Raw genomic sequence first — 23,105 nt, 5'->3', positions numbered from 1 at the left:
TCTTAAATGGGTGGTGTTTGATTTCATTTCATTGGATTTTTGTCTTGAATGTTAAATGAAATCAGGCATGGCCAGAAATGAAACATGCAAAATACAAAAAGAATGCAAAATACATTACAAATGTGACTGTTTTCCTTAATAAATAATAAATAAATAAACTACACACACGAAAAATACTTCCAATAACTGCAGTCTAAATTGATGGTATGGTTCAAATGCTAAATAAAAATGACAAATAATATTTTACAACTGCTTTAACACAATCTTTTTTAGACATATGTTCGCATGTGTTTAACTTTTATTTGTCTCCTGTTCTTAAGTTATCACAAGTGACTGAGATTGCTTTGGCTAACCTGAAACCTGTCACAAGCCTGGAGCCATGTGATGAAGAGAGACAGCCTAAGGGCTGCAAGATTTGAGACGCATGATTTCAATATCATGGCTAATATACTCTATTGATGTAATGTGATATAATGTATTTTCGTTTTTCTCCTTGTGGTTATGCTTTGTTCTTCTTATTTTGCCTCAGTAAATTATAATAAGAATGTCAAATGGAGAAAATAAATAAATGATAAATCACTAAATGATGGAGGAATTAAGTGACTAGCTTCACTCCAAATTTGAGTTTAGAAGTAATAAATATATAAATAATTTAATGATACTTATGTAATATGATCGTCAATAATTACGTTACATAGACCCATGAGAAGAACAAGTCCTTTACCTGTGACTGTGATCATGTAGTAGTTTCACTGAAAGACTGATGGGAAGTGAACAGCAACAGCGTCACACTGCATCCAGGCTTTGTATTTTGAGTGTGTTGGTGTGCTCCCGTGGGTCTCCACATATGGTATTGTGTACTTCATGTTGTAAAATGAGCAAAAACAGCTGAAAAGCTGCTGATGATTCAACTCCCTGTTAGTGGAATAAGCTTTGGACGAGTGCAGTCAACCGTTGTTTTCCGGTAAACTTAAATGGTTGTTAATGTGTTGCAGCCCAGATCTGGACCGTCAGTTTAAGAAGGATTAGAAGTTTCTGCGTCAGATGCTGAGCACAGATCTTCATCTCTGTGCTTGCATTTGTCTGTGTTAGGCGCAGGTTTTCAGACTACGCAGACTTTTGTTTCTCATTAAAAGTAGGTGTAGTCTTGCATGACTTTATGGATTCCTGTACACTTGGATCACACCATATATTCTCCTGCACAGCTTGCCAACACTTCATAAACAGTGCGCAGTATTCCAGGCTGAAAGTAGGGAATAATATTTCAGCCTCATTTTTAAATACCTGGACCCGCTATTAATGAGTTAAACACTTGGAGCACAGGCATTTCTGAGAGACAAAAAGACTGTGCAGAATGGCTTTCTGCTTCAATGGGAATCAGATGATGTTTTCGTTGCACCGAAGTCATGCGTTTGATGAAAAGCTCCTTCTGTGGAGTGAGCTTCTCTGCCAGTGGGTCTTGTTGATTCACTTTTTAAAACCTAAAAATATGAAGTTGTGTGTTGGTGAATTCCAGTTGCTACCTCCGACAGAGGCTGACATAAACTATTCCCTGCTACTATCGTATTCATATAATATATATATATATTTTTTTTTAAGTGACGACTTGAACGCCAGGCTGTTTTCTGTTACTGTCAAAGACTGTCCCGAGTGAGTCCTCCAAAGGTGGACAGGAGTCGCTCGGATGTTGACTGGGTTTAACTTAAGGAGACAGACATGAGTCCACTGGTTCTGGTTAAGTTAAACCTTGTGTGAAGACCAACATGAAAGATTCAAAATGCTTTTTCTTGAACTTTTGTTGTTGATACTCTCAGTTGAAATGTGATGTTGTTGAGATGAGGATCAGCTCCTCCAGATTGCGTTCTAGTTAATGTTTTTCCTTTCGTCCTCAGGTGAACCTGTGTTCCACAGCCAACAATGAAAGCTACCAAGAACGACTGCTTCGCTTAGAAGGAGACAAGGAGACTTTGGTTCTACAGGTTTGTAATGCCTCTGTTTTGTTGAAGTTGCTCGTGCACCATCTCATACTAGTGGAGAAAACAAATCGACTGCTTGAATCTTCAGTCCCTTGCCGAAGCCTGATGCAGGTCGCTGGTTCCCATCCTGGAGCCAGGCCTGATCAGGACCTGCAACTGGCTTGCTTGGTCGGGTACTGCTGGCGGTTAAGGACAAACTTCTTGGAAGTCCTGATTTCCTTTGTCCTTTTTAATCCACCCAAGGTGGAGAGGGTTTATCTAATCTGTCTCCTCTTTAATCTGTCGAAATATGCGTCTCAGTATGTGTTATGCCACACACCTGGAGCTACCTATCTGCGCTGACCAGGTCTCACCCTGCTGATGTAAAATTGGCATGACTGTGGTCACCGTCACATATAAAGAAAACATTGAGCCAAACACAAACTTTAAACCTGTTCCACCACACACTCTCACTTCCTCACTACAGCTTGACCTCCCTTTTGTGTCCACTGACCCGGACAACCTCTTAAACCTGTTGGCTTCTGTTACTCAGCAGGTGCTGTGGTCGCCCCCATTTACTCAGTAACGTCTTAAAACATCCAACTTGGATACCATCTTGCGAACAAGCTCATGTTGCACAGAGATCACTTGGCTTGTGTGCAAGTCATTTCCACTCAGGTTTGACTTGACTAAAGTGGAAGTCGAAAGTTGTGCTCCTTGATTATATATTTCTAATTTCAGCTCTAGAGCGATTCCTTTGTGTTATTTATTGGACTCAAAGTTCCTGCTTCGACTTTGAAATTCCTCTGTTTTGGGATGAACAATGGTTTATCTTCTTTCATCTCAAACAAGACTGGATTTGATATGAACACATCAGCCGGGTTTGACTTGTGAGATCTCGTCTGTTGCCATCCCAAATAACATCAGCCATCGTAATCCCAGCTCAGAGAATATCCTGTTATTCCAAAACAAAACAAGTCCAGACACCTTCAGACTCGGCGCACGTCTACTGTTACAGTAATGAACGACTTTGTCATCAAACAGATTACACATCTGCGCACAGTCATCAGACAACCAGACATTCAGACAGCGTGGTCCGTGCTGATGCTGACTTCTTCAGTCTGCTTCTCTGGTACTTTTATAGTTCTGACTGCAGCTAATTGCCGTGTTACAGTTGCTCTGTGCAGTAGCCACGCCCCCTTGTTTCACAATCATTGTGATCATCGCGACTGGAAGCCTGAGGTTTATTTTGTTGACAAGCTCCAATTGACTCGATGATAGTTTGGCCTGTCAGAGGCCAAAGAGGAGGTTGTTAATTCAGGCACCTGTCGATCTTTTGGCTCGTTCTGCCGGTGTTTTCTGGTGCGTCTCTGCAGGTAAGAGACTGTTTATTTACTCGCTATCTGTCTAAATGAGGAGTAGCTTCTGTTAAAAGTAAGCAGCTGTCGATGCAAAGTGTGAGTCAGTGTGAGCGTCTCCGGCCCAGCTTCACCCTGAGTGAGAAGCCTTCCGTGTGTCTTGATGTAGCCTGGAGCAGAGTGCTCCTCAGCTGTCTCCCACACTCCTTTACACCTCGCTGGACTTGTCACGGATCATCCTGCCTCACGTTCTGAAAGAAAAGCTTTGCTTCTTTGATGCAGGAAAACTGACTTTGACCCTGCTGTAGTCGTGTGATGTCTTAGAGAAGCCACCCTCATCGCCCTCATCTTGTCTGTCTCTTTGACTGCTGCCACCTGGCCCAGTGGACCACCTTGTAATGTGGTGAAGCAAGAGAGTGCAGGCAGGGTAGACGACTGTGGCGTGAGAGTCAAAGGGAAGACAGGAGTCGAGGTCACTGCCATATAGACTCAGGAGTCGGAGTCAGAGATGAAGATACTGAGGTCGTCCTTGGGTATGACCAGATTGATCAGAAATGTATATGTCAGAGACTCAAGTTCGGAGACAAAGTTAGGATGGAATTCATTGCTCATAGAAGAAGAGGATGATGAAAGCATATAATTTCCAATGTCTTTTTTTTTGCTGCTTTGCTCTAATTTTCATTTTGCTTCTCTTTATATATCTATCATAGGAGTACACTGAAAACCAGTTAACCACAGCATGGGCCATTAGTTAGTTTGGAAACGCTGACTCATCAGTTGCTGAGTATCTTCTTTCTTCATGCGTCAGAATCAGGCAACAAGTTTGTCTCTTCCCACAGAAAATTTCACTGTCCCATACATAACCCATAATTACCTCTGTCGAAGAGGTAGTGTGATCATTTGCGTCAGTCTCTCTGTCTGTCTGTGGGCAAGATAACAAAGGGATTTCGTTGAAATGTATGTTTAAAATATACGGATTTGGACCAGGAGGGGTGAACCACTTGTTGGTGTTCCAGATTACCATCTGGGTTGACAAATCTTTTGAAGGATTTGTCGCTCTGATGGAGAGTGAGCTGCAGCAAGACTGCCCTTTTTACTGTATGTGTTTTGAGCCAGTTCTGCAAACTTCTGTCTGTATGACACTGCCATCTAGGGATGCTGCGATCAGTCGACTCGAGTATGATCGAATATTACGGGTTCATGAGTGTGCTAGTTGTGATGCCACCACTGTCTCCGCAGTGTGGAGAGGACCATTGCAACCCAAAATGTCAAAAGTGCACAAAAGACGTCAGATCAAGCCAAAGCGGTTGAGCATGACTTCAGTGGTGTGGTGTTGGTATTAAAAAGATTTTTGCCTACTCTAACCTGACAGGTGAGCGTGCTGACTGACCAGGTGGAGGCCCAGGGGGAGAAGATAAGAGATCTAGAAACTTCTTTGGAGGAGTATCGACAGAAACTAGCCTCGACTGAAGAGATGCTGCAACAGGTGAGTGTAATGGTACACCATTAAGGACGCAAGCAGTGTCTTTAATGATTAAATGACGCTTGAAATCTGAAATTTGGAAGCCATTTTCACTACACATGAAACCTTTTGTATCATAATGATGAACCTAGTGAAAGAATCCAGCCTAGAAAATATGTTCCCATCGCCTGTTGTGTTCTTGAGATATGTGTCTGCCATGTATTACGTCAATGCAATGTCCAGGGCGTCCCTACTTGGAGGATCTGCTTTAATGTAGAATCATCTGTCTTTTCTCTTGTCAATATCCTCACTTGTTTCCGTTAAAACTGTGAGAGTAGGAAGACTCCGCTTCTCTACCCTCTTATTGTGCCGAGCAGCAAAACTCAAGCTAACTCATGACCTGGTTCGGGCCGAGCCAAACAAGAGTCCGACTCAGTGTGCCGCCGTCATCTGTTTCCACTCCTCAACAGACTTCTTGTCTTCGAGTTGTCAACAGGGTGAAATCGGCCCGAAATAACTATCCCATCAGGGGGCTGGATGAAAGTCATTCTCGGTATGATGGTCATCAGTCAAACTTTTATCTCAATGAGAACCACTTTTTGTCTGAAATAAGATGTAATTAGGGTCCACCTGCTCTCCGACTAGACTGTCTGATCTCGTCTCAGGCGCAGTTGTAAATGTGGGGGTTTTATTGTCTTGATCTGCAGCTGTTGTTCTGGTTGTGGTCGGCTTGCTTGTGTGTGGCATGTCACCATTAATGAGTGCTGCTGAAGTGGATCATGTGAGGCCGAGGGAGACGAATGTGCAGCCAGCAGCGGTTCACTCCCCACGTCTGTATTGTGTGACTGTCATTTATGCTTCAACTAATGATCAAAAACTATGCAAGGGTTATTGAGGTTGAGGCAGAAAAGCCAGGAAAAGTCTGTCTTGCAGTTTAAATATACAAGTGCTGTAAGGAGGAGGATACTACGTGTTCTTGCAAACTCAGCTAATCCACTGAGAAAAAGGCGCTGGTCAGCACAAACGTTGCTGCTGCTGCTGTTGTTCACTTTAACCTCATCATCCATGTTCCCTGGAAAACACATCTCTGGATTTATGTTTCATATGATTCCTCTTTTCTTTGACACGTTTTATCACTGAACAGCTAAAAACAACTACCACTCCTACTACTACTAACTTACCTTGTGCCAATACGACTAACTTCTACCACCAATTCTGCTTTGTTATCAAAGATTGCGTATTTTTGGAGTAAAATTCCTCTCTCATGACACTTGGAACCACAAATAGTAGTAAAAAATAGTGGTACTACTACTACTAAACCGCTACTACCGGTTATTCAACTCTCTTGTCTTTAACCAGCCTTACTTGTGCAACAGCAAACGCATATATACATACATACTTATATATGTGTGTGTGTGTATATATATATATATATATGTATATATATATATATATATATATATATATATATATATATATAGTAACAGTAGTAATAGTATAATAACAGTAGTAGTAGTAGTAATGATGAAACTACTCGTGTAATAACTACTACTGCTCCGACAAACTACACATCCACATCTACCATGAGTCGACTGCTGTGGCACATGCCTTTACGCCTCCATCAAATTACTGTGAGAATAATAAATGTTTCTGGTCATCGAGAGTGGTTAATTCATCTGGGATGAAGGCTCATAAGAGTCTGCTGTCTGTGATTTACAGCTCAGCTATGTGAAGAATGCAACTGTTAAATCTCTCTGCATCAGACCAGAGAACTCGACGACTTGTCACATGCCGCTGCCCAAAATTAGGGGAAAGCAAATGTGTGGCAGCTGAGTGGGGGGCAGTCTAGTTGAGGTACTCTGGTCTGGAGCTGAGGACATGTGAGAACCAGCGTTATCCTGACAGAGAGGTGTCTGCTGTGACTCACTTTGTTTACCACACGCTGTCTCCGAAATGTGATTCCTCTTCACCGAGTTAAATGTTGGAGCACAAATGCGTTGGAGGGGCTCGCTCCTCTACTCACTGTTGTTTGTGGGAGACAACTGTTTACCCTGCTGTGCTGCTGAAACAATTTGTGGATGTGGGATGACACGATTCATAAGATTTTAGTGTCACGGAGTCTGAAGTTGTTTTTACGTCTGTGTAGGTGTGAGGTAGCACAATAAGTAGTTGGCTTTGACTTTTCGGTGGTTGAAATTGCCTTCTCCGTTCCAAACCCTCGTCCTTTGGTCAAGATTACCACAGCAAGTCCAGCATCCTGAACATCCTCCAGGTTCGCCTTCATGTCCACATCCTTCCCCTCCTTCATCTCCAACATTCTAGGTCCAACTACGTCCTCCATAACTTTCTCTGTGAACTTCTCCACTTCTCCCTACTCGTATCTGATCTTGTCCTTTCTAGTCACACCCAATGATAACATCAGTGATCTCTAAAGCTTCCACTTCACTCCTGGTGACGTCACAGTTGTCTCCACCCTTCCTTCACTCTCTTCATCTCCCTTTTTCATTAATCTGATCTCAAACCCTTAAACTACTCTCTTGAACTTCTATATTTTGGTTTGTGTATTATCGGTTGACCTAGCAGATGTCAGTATGTTTTTTTTAAACGTAGCCATTAGTGCAACAATGTTGTGAATATTTATTCTCCAACCCCACTTTTGTTTATTGCCAATTTTCTCTTTAAAAATCATTACCGATTGCTTATTTTACAAGTCTAGGTGACTGCTGTTTTTGATGTAATGATTTATTTTAGCACCATAAATTGCTTTACGAGTGTGGCTGAAGGTGCTTGCAGTGTCCATCAGTCTTGAAATTATCATATATAACTATGTAGGTACTGTGTACTCTCATTTGAGGTGTGCTTTTTATGTGGGCCAAAAATTTGTTCTGTTTTGTAAAGACAAGTCAAATATAGAAACATCTAACACTGCCTTTAGTTTGGTAGCATCATGGTGCTAATGACTACAGACATTAAACCATCTTACACTTGGTTTGCGATGCGTGTGGTGCCTTGTAATGTCATGTCACCCGTTAAACCCAGAGATCACTTTAGATGTGACGGAGAATTAGGGTTCAGCTTGCTGGTCTGAAGCTTTCCAGGAGCCAGTCTGCAGCTGAATGTCAGTGGAAGTCAGGAAGTCGGATTAAAACTTGAATAAGGAAATGAAAGTTGAGTGAGTCAGAGAAAACACTCACTCCCTCGCGTCCCCTTTTTTTCTTCCCCATACCAAAGAAGCAGATTTATTAATAGAGTCCTCAGCTCGCCTGTGTGAGCGTGTATATTTAGCTTGGTGGGGTCCGGGCCCCCCGGCCAGCAGTGTGGGAACAACACTGAAGTCACTGAGCAGCACGCTGGTCTCCTCGGCTTGTTTGAACCAGCGGTTTCACATATGGATCTTACGTGTCGCAGGAGCTGATAAGCAGAACCTCGCTGGAGACTCAGAAGCTGGATCTGATGGACGAGGTCTCGTACCTCAAGCTGAAGCTGGTCGGCATGGAGGAGACTCGAGCCGACGCACGTCCTCAAGATCCCGTTGACACCAAGCAGAACAAAGCCGAGGTAAGAACACCCAACTGATGCGGGTGTCAGAGCTGAAGTCGCTCCGCATAAGCTCAACCTCTTGGATCCTGGATTAGCAACTTAAATCATTTTTAATGTGGCAGTGATCCCTGCTGCTCTCGCCAAATGAAAGTTTTGACAAATCTGCCGTCGGAGCAGAAGTGAATTCAACTTCTTCTCCACTCTTTTTTTTACTTTGATGAGCATTCAATTAACATCTCATTCTTATGGTTTATAGTGACAGCAGCAGTCAAAGTGTCTTAAAATAATGAGCTTCATAAGTGGTTGCTGAAAGTCAAGTCGTGATGTTCATTTGATTCGGTTTTGACGCTCATTTAAAGGGCTTCCGACGGGGCTCAGCATGGGCTAACTCTCTGGTCGACTGCCACACATCAACAAACTGTAACCTAGCCTTCAGTTCCTCCCTGATCTTTGACTGGTCGGGTTTAGCAGTTTGCTATGGTCATGGTTCTGAACATTTTGGTTTCAGTCAAGGTTCAAAATACTGTTGTTGCTCTTTCCATTCATTTAAAATACTGTTTTAAACTGTTATCTCATTGGTTTTTGAGTGATGGAGCTGTGACAAAGTCATTCTTGTAGTCATCTCTCTCACCTGTGGCCATGACTTTTGGTTGGGAGGGAAGGATTGCAGATGTAAATACCTGAAAGTAGACACGGAAACTGGTGTGGACAGTCCCTGGGGCGGATGCAGAACATGCTTTAGAGAGGTTTCTCACTCGCAGGGTCTACGCAACAAATACACCCCTCAGCTCAAGGCCTCCCACCTAGTCTAGATTCCAGAACTGTATAATCTACAGCAAAGTTGCTTTCACTTAAATTAGATTTTAAACACTGAGTGGAAATTACCGTCATCTTTTTGAAGGCTGATTTCTTCACAGCTGCTGCGTGATGACAGACTGCAGTGTTCGGTGGAATGTGAGTTTGATGAGAGCCAGGTTTGTTATCAGATCAAGTTTATAGCGCAGAACTGTTTCTGTGTGGAGGCACATGATGCCAGTGCAACACAACTGTTGCAGGCTGTTCCCCTGGACGTGATGTGTAAACTCACACTGTGAGAGTTGCTCTTGGCAAGTTATGATTCACCACTATTACGGGTGGGTTTTTCCAAGTTTGTGGAAAATCTCTTCAGTGTATTTTCAGATTTGCAAAACTGTTTTCATTGTAAAATATGCATCCATCCATCTCTTTTCTAATCAATGGTGTGCTCACGGGGGCAGCAACTGCAGTTAAGAGGGCTAGACTTCCGTTTTCCCCAAAAATCTCGTCCAGCTGTGTGTGTCCCGGGCCTGCCCCAGGATCTCCTCCCAGTAGGCAACGAGGAAACATCCTGTTCTCGATGTGCAGGAATGGCGGTTCTTTCTTGAGTCTCTCCTGGATGATTGAGCTTCTACCTCTAAGAAAGAGTGAACATTCTGTTCTGGAATCTTGTTCCTTCTTCCACTATCCAGAGCTCCTGCACCGGCCTTAAAGTCCGTAACCCTCAGTAATTACTTTTAATGCAACAATTTGGCCATCAAATAAGGAAAAAACAGTGCTGACACTCAAGATGGGTAACGTTATTAGTAACATTTAATAAGCACTTTCATGTGGAACCACTATTCTTTGCTGACATCAGCTCCTAGGTAGCTGATCATCGGTGTTCACCCTTCATTTCATTAAGCATGTGAGCCATTCCTGAGAGAAGTGTATGCTAAGTTTATGCAGAAACACATGACAGTTTGAGTGAAACTCTTGAGTTGGAATCATCACATTTATTGCGTAGCAGGAGTGGGAGGAGTTTGGATTGGAGCGATGATTTTTCTTCTTAATTTTGGGAAATTAAAAGCCCCCAGACTCAATAGAATCAACTGAAGAATTTGGGGACCGTGAGCGGTGGACAGCAAGTGTTGTTGGAATTGATATAGCGTTGAGTTAAAATTCAGTTTTATTTGTCAAAGTTCTCCAGTTTGTTATAAAAGTCTTCCAATAAACTGATGCACATGTACCGACCGAAGCTGCTGCAGTGACTCAATGGTGTCTTTGGTATCATGTGGTACCAACAGCACAACAGACAAACTGCCATTGTTGTCTCCGTGTTTGGATGTAAGAGCCTCCTCTGCCCACGGCTGCACTAGCAACGTGCGCAGGACGGAGAAGTCGGTGTTCACCGCCTCAAAACAAACCGCATGAGTACATGATCAGGGCGGACAGGATTGGGCAGGCAAAGGACAGAGACGACATGTTGACTGACAGATCTGTGGATGAGACGTGACGGCGCGCTCGGTGGAAACACAGCTTTCTGTCCTGCAAGGCACAAATCCAAAATGAACACAGGAAGGTTCACAACACGAATCCCGCAGCAACGTCGGTTAAACACCCGTCATGTGATGCTCCAGCCCTGCCAAGGTCTGACACTGGAGCACGTGGACCCTTGTGTGCGCTCGGCTCTGTCTATCTGCTGAAAAACTGGGATGCTGTGAAATCATGTAACCAGATCTCCTCGGGGGTCAGAGATAGATCTCCGACTGAGCAGTGGTCTGACCTTGAATAGTTCACAGTGAATTGAAATAAAATGACACTAATGCTTAGTTTCTACAAATGAAACGTGCAAGTCTCCCGTCGGTTCAGGGGTCGCCATGTCTGGGAAGTTAAGCCGCGCTCCACTTCGGTGGGGTCAAATAAGCCACTTAAACTCTGACAGGTTAACACTGCCATTTAAAACCGGATCTTAAGAACACAATGTACACAACGACGCTCACACACCCGCCATAATTCAACAGATCCACCGTCCTCTGTTGATGTTCAGCTTTAGTCATGTTACAGTTGCAATTTACGCCTGTGTGTGTGTGTTAGTACCAAACAGCTGCAAGGCTCCGCCGCGCTGGCAGAAGGAATGATAAACATCCGTTTGAAGCATTCCAGAGTGTCGGACACTTTCTCCTCCACATGGCGAGCATTCGCTTTACAGAGATGTCCTGCGCTGATGAAAGTCTGCTTTTGGGATTGAATAAAAATCTATGCTGATTTTGAGGGCCGCAATCTGCTTTCTGGGTATCGTCTTCCTGTTTCTTCTCGTCCTCAATATTACGTTCTGTGTCTGTAAGTTTGTGTCCGCCACATTTCAGCAATGCTTTGTTTTGATGAGCTCTCTCTGGAGTAGCACTCTCAAAGTGAATCGTTTTAATCTGCCAGTCGAGAAGGTATTGTGTTGAGAGGACGATGACGAAGAAGGCAGCGAAAATGATGAAGAAAAAGAATGAAACGAGGAAGAAGTTGATGACAAAAGAATATGACGTGGAATAGGGTGATTAAAAAGCAGATGGCAAAGAAAAAGGAAATGATGATGACAGAAGAAGAAGGCTGGAGGAGGCAAAGATGACAATGAATGATGTGATAGAATGGGGAAAAAATGAAGATGAGGAAGACAAAGCAAAGACAAAGAAGAAGCGGAAGATTTCGGGTGCGTGGGTTGCGTTTAAACAACAGCACTGGTTCCTTAAGTTATTTGTTGAGGACGACATAAGGATGACACTCCTTCGTGGTTGTCCAGTGAGTGAGCGAGAAGTTAAGAGTTGAGAGTAGGGCCATCTTGATGTTTCGCCTGACACTGGCGTGCTGGGAGGAGTCCACGCATCACATGTTGCTGAATCTTATGTACATATTTACTGTCACTCAGTCGACTAGAGTTTCATGTTTGTCTCCTGACCTTCATTCCTTCCTCTCTTTCCTCGCCGCCCCCTCACTCCTTCACCGCCCCTACGCTCCTCTGTCGCCGCCACAGTGTGTGGTCAACCTCATCAGCGAGCTGCAGGAGCAGATGTGCAGGTTTCAGGAGGAGATCAGCACCAGAATCCAGGAGAAGAAGGCCCTGGAAGAGAGGGAGGCCCAGCAGGGGGGCGGCAGGTCTGGTGGTGCAGACCTGGATGCCTGGATGCACAATGGAGGAGAGACTGAACATGTAGGGAGACTTGATGGATGAACCCCCTCCTGACCCCCACCCCCGCCCTCACCTCCACTTCATCACTCCCCTCGTCTCTCCCTCTAACTGGTCCATTCACCTCTGGGTATTAGGAGTTTCCCCAAAAATCAGACTAACCAAGTGTGCCGGATCGTTGGGTTCCCACTGTACTTTGCAGCTGTGGAGTGTTTCAAATCATCCCTCGTGCTCGGGTCGTCTCTCAGAAATGCAGGCCTGGATGATTTGAAGAAGTGGCTCAAAACTCTCTGTGGTTTTGCAGCGGGTGTTTTCATGTGTGTGCTTGCATGGTGACTAACAATGTTTTCTTCTGGACTCACCTGCTGGATGGGTTTCTCCCTTTCCATCGGTAGCGCTGTCCAGTGAGCGGGGGGATCTGAGGGGTCATGTGATCTGTATTAACTGCTCTACTACCCAGCCTGGACCTTCATAATCACAGTGAATGCCAACCTGTTTGAATTCCCTCCCACTAGTAGATGAGGCTCTCAGTCAGGCTCCTTTGGGTTTTTTAAACTAGGCTTTTTCCATTGGCAGGATTTGGAGCAGGAGGTGATGCAGCTCCGGGGCAAAGTGGAGGAGCTGGAAGGGGAGAAGAGCCAGTACGAGAGGAGGCTGCGAGCCACAAAGGTAAGTGGACTCATGGGACCCCACTCCAGTGGAGGAGGTCACAGTTAGTACACAATAGGAAGGTCGCAGGCTCAAGTCGACTCTAAATTTCCCTGATGTATGAGTGTGTGTGTGAGTGGTTGTCAACATGAAGATAAAACTCTCACTAACCTGTCTGATGATGATTCCCGCTGTGCTTTAACCCTGTTAATTTCCGCTGTTGCTTCTTCTCCCCCCACCCTTCACCCACTGCTCCCTCTCCTCTCTGCTGCACCACGATCCCCTTCTTCTGGTGTCTCTCTCTCTTCTCCAGCTCTCCATCTCTTACTCTCTGCATGTGTGTTACCAGTCGCTCATGACTCAGCTGACCAGCCTCAAGCTGACTGTGGAGCACACACAGCTGGAGAAGCAGCAGTGGGAGGAGCAGTGGCGCAGCGCGCAGGTGCCCCCTCTTCCTCCCGTCTGCCCTCTTCCTGATGGTGCTGTGAAACCCCTCCCACCCCCCTCTCTTTTTAATGTACTGCTTTGTAACCCGGGCCGGTGCGGTGGGCAAATGAGCTTTCTTAACCTGCAAAACTTGCTGTTTGTTTACTTCCTGGTTACTGTGAAGCGTTGCTTATTTTTGTAGATTTGTTATCAGTTATTGGCCATGGGTCCATTATTTCCTTTTTCTTTTTCTCAATGTCTTTTTTGAATATTTACAGCTACTTTTCCTAAGTATTTTTAGTTCATTATTGCTTAATTGTTTCTCTATAGTTTCCCTTAACACAAATCATGTTTTTATTATTATTAATATTATTGCATGTTATTTTTTAATAATTTTGTTTTTTTTGTAGCATTTCACATTGTAATGAATTATTTGTGTATTATATTTTAGTTATATTATAATTTAACTAATATAATATAATATAATATAATATATATATGTATATATATATATATATATATATATATATATATATATATATATATATATATATATATATACACACACACACACATACACACCTTTTACATTTTAAATTTCCTGATTTGTTTTTCGTATTTTTTTTAAAATGATGGGTTGAGGTTTACTCTTGCCTCTGTTTTTTATATTTGTTTACATTTTTATTTTTGGTGATTTCTAAAAAAGATGGTATTTATCACTTCAGTCTGTTATATTAGATTAAATTAGATTACTTTAATGTTGGTGATTTATTTCACATTATCTATTAATATTAATATTACTACAACCTGTATATGTTACTCTATTTTAACAATTTGATTCATTATAGTTGTATTTATTTGCAGAATAAATTGGTCTTCATCCTATAACCATTGAAAACAAATTTATGATTGGAAAATTTTCAGGGCCTATATTGTAATAACAATAATTAAAACAGAGAACCTCTGTCTCTGACTCAGCCGCTTCTCCTCGTCTCATTGTTGAGTGGAGAATCCAGGTTTCCACAACAGAACCATATTTAATGCAGAAATTCAGATCTTTCTATTCACATGGTTTGTGTCATCCAAGTCCATGCGACCACGGCTGACTGCTACGTGACTCGGAAAAGGGAGGTTAAAGAGTCAAAAAGTTGTGTGTCTCTCCTCAGACGGAAATGTCGGAGCTGCAGCAGCTTCTTGCCACCAAAGATGCTGAGATCGAGTGCCTGCAGACTCAACTCCTGGCCAGAGGAAGCTCTGCCAACGACAACGCAGAGAGAGGTAGAAACTCGTGCTCACGCATCACATGTCTGAGTTTACCAGGGAAACTGTGCATGTCTGTCAACTCCAATAACTGTAACATCTAATCAACATTTCCCTCACAATGTGTTTGACTCTCTGCTGCCCTCTGTAGAGGAGATCTATATCAAGCAGCTAATAAACAAATGTAAGACGCTTCAGTTTCAGTCTTTATCTGTGAGATTAACTGTCATGAGGCCAGGAAGCTGTCAGTAAAGACTGAGGTGTACAAATACACTATGTTTTCACTTCATATTGTCATCATGTTGTTCTGGTTGATGATGTTTGGATCCTCGAAAATTTGAGGTAGCCTTTTCTTGAGGTCAAGTCTAGAAGAGATCTGGCCTCATGAGGTCCAGGGCAGTCCTGCTGGAAGGGTCCTCTGAGAGCATGTGGTTCTCCTCTCTGAAGTATCAACAAACGTGTGTGAAAATTCACATCAGAACTGGAATATCAAAGATGCACCTGAATTAACAAGATTGATCATTCTATAAAGGTCTGTTTTGGCAAGCAAACATGGTCATCTCAAAAAATGAACGCTGACCTGTAGAAATGAAGAAAAAAAGCGTTATTTTGAACCACTACATTTGACCAATGCAAAAATAAATGAATAAAAATCACAGGATTTACTGACAGCTGCCTCACCTCTAACACATCTGCCTGCTTTGGTGCTCACAGTACATGACATGTCAGACTCATCATCCTTTCATTCACATCCATCCGCTTTCTTCTGCTTGTCTGAGGTGGGGTCATGGGGGCAGCGCTCTTGGTTCATCCAAATCCACCAGTGAGAATAGAAATACTCTGGAGAGCTTTGTCTTCTGGCTCAGCTCTTTCTTCACCATTGAGACCAACTAGACTCTGTCCCTTACTAACTAGTGAACAACACGTGAAGACACTGAGCTCCTCCTTCTGGTCAGGACGTTCGACCTTTATAGGAAGGTCATTTTTTTAACTCAAGAACTTTGTTTCTGCCAGTCCACTCTGTACTCTGAGCCTTTAACCCATCGACACCCAGGAGAAATTATTTTCCCATTAATTTTATTTTAAGCTATTAATATTATGATTGTTTTAGTTTTTATCCGTACTGTGTTTATTTTTAATGTGACTTGTGCTGTAAAATGTTTTAAACTTCATTTCATATTATCCTTTTTTTAATATGCAATAATATTTGTATCTGAGGAATGATAACTTCTGAACTCACAAAGTTTGTCTCTTCTGTCAGTCCACTCTTTACCGAACCCTTGTATCCGTGGTCACACAGCAGACGTCATGTGACGTCCACTGTGTACGTTTGAGAGGATGTTGAGACGTGTTTGACCCCGTCTGCATGCACGACATTTAAGGAAGCCTGTCCCTCATCGTGACTCTCACGTGCTGTGTCTGTGTAACAAAGACTGTACTGCCTGTCACCTTCTGTTTGCTTCACCTGTTAGTGGAAATTAGCCGTCATGCTTCTCAGTGGAATCCTTTCTGACGTCCAGCAGGTGTGCGTGCTACGCTGAATAACTCTTTTGTGTGGTTTGTTCCAGACCATGAATACCACCGGCTGAAGGTGGGGATGGAGTCCCTGTTGGCCTCCAATAATGAGAAGGTATTTTTTTCTTCCCAGCTTCACCATTTTTGCTCATTAATGTGACAGTGATGGAGGCTTTTTTTCCACCAGGACCGTCGGATCGAGGAGCTCACCATTCTGATCAGCCAGTACAGAAAGATGAGGGAGCTCGCCATGTTCACTCAAGGTGACACACGTCTGTGAGGAGTCGGAATCGCTGGCTCTCTGACTCGCAGATGTTTGTCCGCTCTGAACAGGAAGCAGTGAAGAGGAGCTGAGCGGCAGTTTGAAGCTGAGAGCCATCACACACAAAGCTCACTCGGACATTGTCAGATCCGAGGTGAGCTTTTTAAAAAACCTTGTCAGTGTCAGGTTCACTCTGAAACAGTTTCCTACCAAGTTAAAGATGCTTTAAAGACTAGTGTCTAAACAGAGATTTAGAGTTGATGGATGTGTCTCCATGCAGATGTCATCTCGAGGATCCTCGCCTCTTCTCTTGTCTTCTTCTCCGTATCAGAGAGAGCTGGACTTGAGGTAAACCTCCAACACGTGCGTCAGACTCATGGCCCACGGGCCAAATCCAGCCCTCCAGAGCTTACATGTGGTCCGTAGCCCACAAAAAAAAGTTGAAATCAATTTAAATAACTTGATCTCCACCAAATCATGTTGATGTCATGTCCTATGTAGATTATTGTTCAAGTTGTGGGTCTAAACAAGCTAACAAGAGGAGATGACACATGTTAAGAGTTCCTGTGGAAAATTCTTAAAAATGTATGCATTTAAAAGGGAGTTTGTTGGCTGATGATAAAGTGGGTGAAATGTTAAAATTAGCTTAAAGATTAAAGGAGTCGCAGTTATCGGACTCTCTCTATCCAAGAATGTTACCAACACCAACAGGCTGAATTGTGTTAGAATGTTGACCCCCTGCGTTGTGTGCTTTCCAGCTCCAGCTTCCACAACTCTCTGGACACTTCGCTCATGTCCCCCGCAGACACACACTACCTGAACGGACTGTGGTCAGTACCAGCCTTTCTTTATCTCATCAGTCGGCCGTGTTTGAATTGAAATATTGGTCCTCAGGCATCAGCGTCGCTTGTTGTCCAGCAGTCTGGAGGAGCTCCAGAGCGGATCCATGCAGAAGGTTTGTCCCTTTGTGTAGCTGAAGTGTGGACTAACTGTTACTAACTATTGACGACTGTTTTCATCTGTCTAACTGAATCTGGTGTGTGATGTGTGTTCTCTCTCTCTCTCTCTCTGGTGTGTGTGTGTGTGTGTATGTGGGGACGTTAGCCGTTACAGATCCAGCCCATAGAAAGTGATTCAGACGTAGTGGGAGAGGTACTCATCTGTCGCATGGCCACTCAAATCACTGCTGTGCTGTGTTGTGACATCACCGTCTCTAGCTTAGAGCTCTTCTGCTTAGTTTACTCTCAACTGTAATTTTTGGTTCATTTGGAGAAAAGTGCATTTTCTATTCAGAAAAACAGACATATTTTCTGTGATATTCCTACATTTGATCTATAATTGAATTATAGATCAAAAGACTTAATCCCAACCATTATTTTTCAATTCATTTGAGATTATTCTAGCACTGACTCTGTTTTATATTAATATAGTGTGCTCTGTGATATGACGTGATAGTAATGCTCATACTTGTTTCAAAATATTCTTTCTACTCTCTCAAGTCCGGGACAACTTCAGTATGGCCAAGTTTAAATATTAGTGTGGTGGTGGAGACCAGTGCATACAGACCCGGAGACCGAACTGAATCCAGAGTTCGGAAGCATTAATCCATCAGTCATGTAGAGTCACACATCCAATTCTTACTGCTAAAGACATATTATTAATTTATTCAAAACAAACTGAACGGAACTGAACGGAACTGAAATGCTATCATTAGAACAAACAAGTAGTTGGTTCTGGATTCAGTTTGCTTTCGTCTCCCTCATTGGTCATGGACTTGACACGGTCTCGGATGAGGTAGACTGGACCACGACACTCATACAATACACACACAATACAGTATTAAAGACACATGTCTTTGGTATTTAGACCACTGAAATGAGTGATGGCATCTCTCGGAATCCATCCTCGATTCAGGGGCCTCTACTGTAAGGAAGCGAAGGGTGGAGTTTTTCTCCAGTTTCTGATCTCGGCGAGTGAAAGAAACCATATTGCTCGACCTCTAATGTGAACTGTTGGAAGTGTAGCTGTAGTGGCGTGGTGACACACTTGCTTCATGACATTCCAATGTCCTTATAAAGGGCCGCCAGCTTCAGTGAGAATTGCTGCCTCTCAGAGACTGGAGAGACTTTTGAAACTTCCTGCTACGACCTGGATGAGCGTAACTGAAAAGAATCTGCCGTGACGCTCCTTGACTTGACAAGATTGATGTTGCAGTGATGTGCTGCACGACATCAGGAGGATCGGTCTTCTTTCTCTTCCTGAAGATGGCGGCTCAGGTTCTGGTCCAAACTGATGCAAGACTAGACGTGGCTGTTTCTTCTGAGGAGAAGGAGCTCATCGTGGCAGCGAATTACGTAACATTCCAGATGAACTTTGACCTGGTTGTCTCTGTATTTTAGGCCACGTTCTTCCTTCAAGGATCTTGCGCACATCTCTTCCGGCAGACTGTAATGTGTGTGATGATGTGCGCACACGCACAGATGCACAAAGGGCCGTGACTCACAGGAAGTGTGTGTCATGAGCGCTCAGCTTCACCGCTGCCTTCCAGCCGTTTCTCCGTGTGGCCTTTCTCCTCGTCCCCTCGGCTCCTCAGATGCTGCTCATTGGCGCAAAACGGCGTGTTACACAACAACATTGTTATTTATCCGAGGAGCGACGCGCTTTGTGTATTTATTTCAAGCCGTCTGGCTGTAGTTGGGCTTCCATGATCATGGCGTTGATTCTCCTCCATGTTTACGCTACACACCGAGCCGTTGCTCAGACTCCTCACCTCCACGTCCATGATGCCATCGTCCTGTAGACCTGGTGCTTGAGTTTTCCTGCACTGATCTGATGGTTCCTGGTGCTGAGAATGATGCCTTCAGTTGCCCATTGGAGCCGTCAGCACCGAAGTCACATGACAGAAATTGCCCACACGTTGGCGTCGTGGGTGCAAACTAAATTCAGATTTGGTTCCTGAGTGACTGTACTTTTTAGGAGAAAGCTTGAATCCTTGTTCTCTTTCATATCAAATCTCATTTTGTCTCCTCCTCTTGTTTCCTGTTGAATCCCTGAACCTTCACATGATGATGCTGCATGTGCCAGTGGTTTTGTGATGATGATGTCTTGACATTGCTCGTCTTCTGTTGTGGCTTGTCTTCACTCTTCCACCGTCAGTTCCAGTCTTGGCTGAAAGTTAAGATTGGAAGTTACTGAGTCAAGCATCAGGATATTAGTCCTTTTTATACAGTAACTGTGTTCTTTTCGCCTCATGTCGATTTTTTTTCAGAAAAAAATGCACTGCTTTTAGGGAAATAAACTTAGACTTAGACTTAATATAGAAAAATTGGATGCTGCTTTTTAATAATTATTAAAAAGAAGAAACGCATTGATGGACAACGATGTGCAAAAAATGGCAAAATATATGTTAAAAATGAGTCATTGTATGGAGTTCTGACCAGTCTGGTTTCTTCTGTTTCATCGGTAGAATCTGTCCCTGCAGCTGAGCAAGTACCAGACTCTTCCGGGGAAGCTGAACAAGAACAAGGAGCTGAGGGCTCAGCTCAACGGCACCCGGCCGTCGGACGGAGAGTATCTGACTCCCATCCAGCTCTCTCCGGTCCACAACCACGAGTCCGACTACAGTCTCAGTGAGTTCCTTCTGATGTTCTCTGCTTGGTCACCTTCTGCCTGCCTGTCCACTAACAACCGTGTTTGACAAACAACATCTCAGTCTCAATACACATAAATCTCACTTTAAACCTAGTTATTAATGGAAACTAAATAAATCCTGTCTTACAAATAAGGTATTTATTTTGTATTAATGTGTGGAGTGTTGGTTCAAATGATGATTTATATTTTAAAGTTAGTTCATTAACAATAGTTATTTTTATAGATTAGTCGTTGTTTTATGTCAGTTTTCTAATGTCAAATCTTGAGTTTAGCTCCCCCTTGTGGGGAGTGAAGGACCTTACCTGCTTAGTATATGTGTGCGTTAACTTCAAGTAAAAGAGAAACACACCTACTTGTTCACTTACTTCGCTAAACTCACTTATTCAATAATGCTGTCACCCACAGTTTTATTTGTCTTTTCATTTATACATGAATTGACCTTAAAATTCAAGCTGCTTTTGGAAATAAATCTTCTTATCATTTAAGTGAAGCATGTTAATGAAATATAATAAATGATGGCATCACTATGTAAATGAGGGTAACTTTATTTATATGCCATGAAAAATATATTCAATGATACAGGTATTTTAAATCCTTTGGTTAATTCAGTTGTTTCTTTTGTGGTGATGGTCTGGTGGGAAGAGGGTGGACTGTTTTGTCCAAGTTCGTAGGTGGCGGAGATCATGTATCTGGAGGTCTTGTTCACGAGTTCAGGAAGGAAGGCTAGACATGGGTCATCAGTGGAGAAAGAGCTGAGCCAGAAGACAAAGCTCTCCGCTGGTTGATGGGTTTCCCCCCCCTCCTTGTGGTGACCCAAAGAACTAGTCTGGACTCTCTTAGAGCCACAAGCTTAGCCCTCCGGGAGAGGCTCAGAGTAGAGGCCCTGCTCCTCCACATCAGAAAAAAGTTGGCCTGAATCGGAGCCAGGGCCGCAGGAGGTTTCTGGGTGGAGGGAAGTCTGGGCCCCTTAACTTGAGCTGCTGCCCCCACGCCCTGACCTCAGACAGCCGTATAGCTTTCTTCCAACATATTTATTGACGGCATTGTTATTTCCTCGTACCCGTGAACCAGACCTCCACATGCTCGACCTCTCTCACCTGTGAAATGTGATGCTTCTGTGTCATGTCAGTGTTGTGCACGTGTCTTCACCTAACATGAACTCCTCCTTCTCTGTGCTTCTCCTCCTCCCGTCTGCTTGCTCTCTGTTTGTTGGGCTGCAGTGCGCTGCAGGAGCGCTCCGGCTTTAGGTACTGTATCCTTCCACCTCTCGTGACTCACACGATCACCTTACAGATGCAGAGCAGACGATGAGCTCGGGCAAGCCGCCGCGTGACTCACGCTTTCTGCCCTTTACTGCAGAGATAAAACTCACCCGAGTGTCAGCTTCAAGGCCAGAGAGAGACGGCTGTGTTTGGTTCTGTTTGGGTCGCGGTAAACAAACAAGGATGCGACTCGACACTCGGCTGTGAAAGTCCAGAACTGTAGTGACACTGTGTCTGCCAGTGCTGGGAAACTTAAACCTGTGGTTCCGATTGTGACTGTACCGGTTCTGGGTGGTTTCTGGGTTCACGGTGCGAGTGCTGACTTCCCATCACTTGATGTTGAGTCGAGTTAATTTTCTTGAACTCATGATCTGTTCCAAAGATTTAATGCAGCACCACCTTTCATAAACTCCTGGAGGGTTGTGTGCTTAGCTGAAGGCACATCTCCACGTCAGACAAAGGCCTGATCAAGAACTCTCACGCTTTCACCAGACGGCGAAGAAAAAAAACCCTGGGATTGATGTTAATCCGACAGAGCGTTGCTTGGGGCCGGATCATGTTTGAACTGTGTGAAACATGAATTCTAACCAGGGTGTGACTAATTGTTTGCTTCGCTTCTGTCTCTGCCGTCCGTCCTCTGACTCCTCCAACCACCTCAGTGAACTTAACAGTGGTGGTGGGTATTCTGTCACGTGACGCACGGTGGATTACCTCTTGCTTTGGCATCAAAATTCAACACGAGTTTTGCTGAAACTATTAGATTTGTCCAAACACAGTCCGTGCTCTGGCCGAGACTCATCTGTCTCCGGAGCAACTGATGTCATCGTCACCTTTGCTTCTGCCTCCAGAACGTCCAGAGAAGCTGGAAGAGTGCATCCTGTCTGACCAGTCCCCCCAGTCCTCGGGCGTGGACTCTGGTCAGCAGTCTCCGGTCTCTCCAGAGAACAGGAAAACCCACAGAGGCATCAAGAAGCTCTGGGGGAAGTAAGTGTCTCTCTGCAGGGTGGGGACGGCTGTGACGTCACTGCAGTAGCAGGGGCAGAGACAAGCTTGCTGTGATGCTGAGAGACTCAGGAGTCAGAGTCAGATGAGTCAGAGACACTGAGGTTGTTGTTGGACTGAGAAGATCAGCAGCTCAGTCTATCAGAGGGACATGTGGACAAAGTTATGAAGGACGGATGTTTGTGGAGAGGAGAGATGGTGTTGGAGGTGGGATGAGAGGATGATGATGAGAGGTGAAGGTGGAGGAAGCTCCTGAGAGAAGAAGTGAACGACATCATCTCAGTTGCTTTGTCATCGCCAGGATTCGTCGCAGCCAGTCCGGCAGTCCGGTCCAGGTCCAGGACCAGGACATGGGAGAGTTCAAGAGGGGCGGGTACCGAGCCACGGCTGGACCTCGACTGGCCCGAGCAGCAAACGCACGGTACCATGAGCTCCTTTGCAGTTCGGAGGCTTGAGAAACACGTGATGATTTTTGGGGTGAAAGAGGAGTGAGGAAATGGCTTAATAAGTGACTCCAGCGCCACCTAGTTTCAAATAATAAAACATGAATCATTTCAAATGTTTCAGATCTTGGAAAAGTCAAATGGAAAGAAACAAAAGACTGACTCTTGGTGGCAAAAAGGTTTTAAGAAAACTTCAAATAAAACAATTGCTGTCTGTACATGACCATGAGCACAATGGGCTGTAAAATAAAAAATGAAAATAGTTCTGACAAAAATAAAAATATACCTCTGTCACTGAAATTTTCCATTTAACTTACTCAAACATGTTTTATGCTGTTTGTTTTCACGCTCTCATCAAACTGTATGTCA

The 23,105-nt window shown here is 43.9% G+C and overlaps 1 protein-coding gene across 15 annotated transcripts in view; it reads left to right on the top strand.

The window, feature by feature from the left end:
• Positions 1–23,105, top strand: part of ppfibp2b (PPFIA binding protein 2b) — a 47,130-nt gene that overhangs the window by 19,033 nt on the left and 4,992 nt on the right. For 5 of the 15 annotated variants that reach the window (XM_053885146.1, XM_053885140.1, XM_053885139.1 and 2 more), the window contains 19 exons: positions 1,893–1,979; positions 4,686–4,799; positions 8,184–8,333; positions 12,115–12,291; positions 12,844–12,936; positions 13,229–13,357; positions 14,508–14,619; positions 14,753–14,785; positions 16,170–16,231; positions 16,304–16,379; positions 16,450–16,532; positions 16,659–16,726; positions 17,137–17,208; positions 17,273–17,333; positions 17,483–17,530; positions 19,845–20,007; positions 21,250–21,276; positions 22,140–22,275; positions 22,595–22,714. In XM_053885146.1, coding sequence (XP_053741121.1) covers positions 1,893–1,979; positions 4,686–4,799; positions 8,184–8,333; positions 12,115–12,291; positions 12,844–12,936; positions 13,229–13,357; positions 14,508–14,619; positions 14,753–14,785; positions 16,170–16,231; positions 16,304–16,379; positions 16,450–16,532; positions 16,659–16,726; positions 17,137–17,208; positions 17,273–17,333; positions 17,483–17,530; positions 19,845–20,007; positions 21,250–21,276; positions 22,140–22,275; positions 22,595–22,714 — 1,811 coding nt within the window. The remainder of the gene's footprint in view (positions 1–1,892; positions 1,980–4,685; positions 4,800–8,183; positions 8,334–12,114; positions 12,292–12,843; positions 12,937–13,228; positions 13,358–14,507; positions 14,620–14,752; positions 14,786–16,169; positions 16,232–16,303; positions 16,380–16,449; positions 16,533–16,658; positions 16,727–17,136; positions 17,209–17,272; positions 17,334–17,482; positions 17,531–19,844; positions 20,008–21,249; positions 21,277–22,139; positions 22,276–22,594; positions 22,715–23,105) is intronic. The other 10 variants (XM_053885150.1, XM_053885144.1, XM_053885137.1 and 7 more) reach the window with 9 other exon arrangements.

Source organism: Synchiropus splendidus, chromosome 14, assembly GCF_027744825.2.
Source record: "Synchiropus splendidus isolate RoL2022-P1 chromosome 14, RoL_Sspl_1.0, whole genome shotgun sequence".
NCBI lineage: Eukaryota > Metazoa > Chordata > Actinopteri > Syngnathiformes > Callionymidae > Synchiropus > Synchiropus splendidus.
Note: the sequence above shows the minus strand (reverse complement) of the source record. Positions and strands in the feature narration are given on the sequence as shown.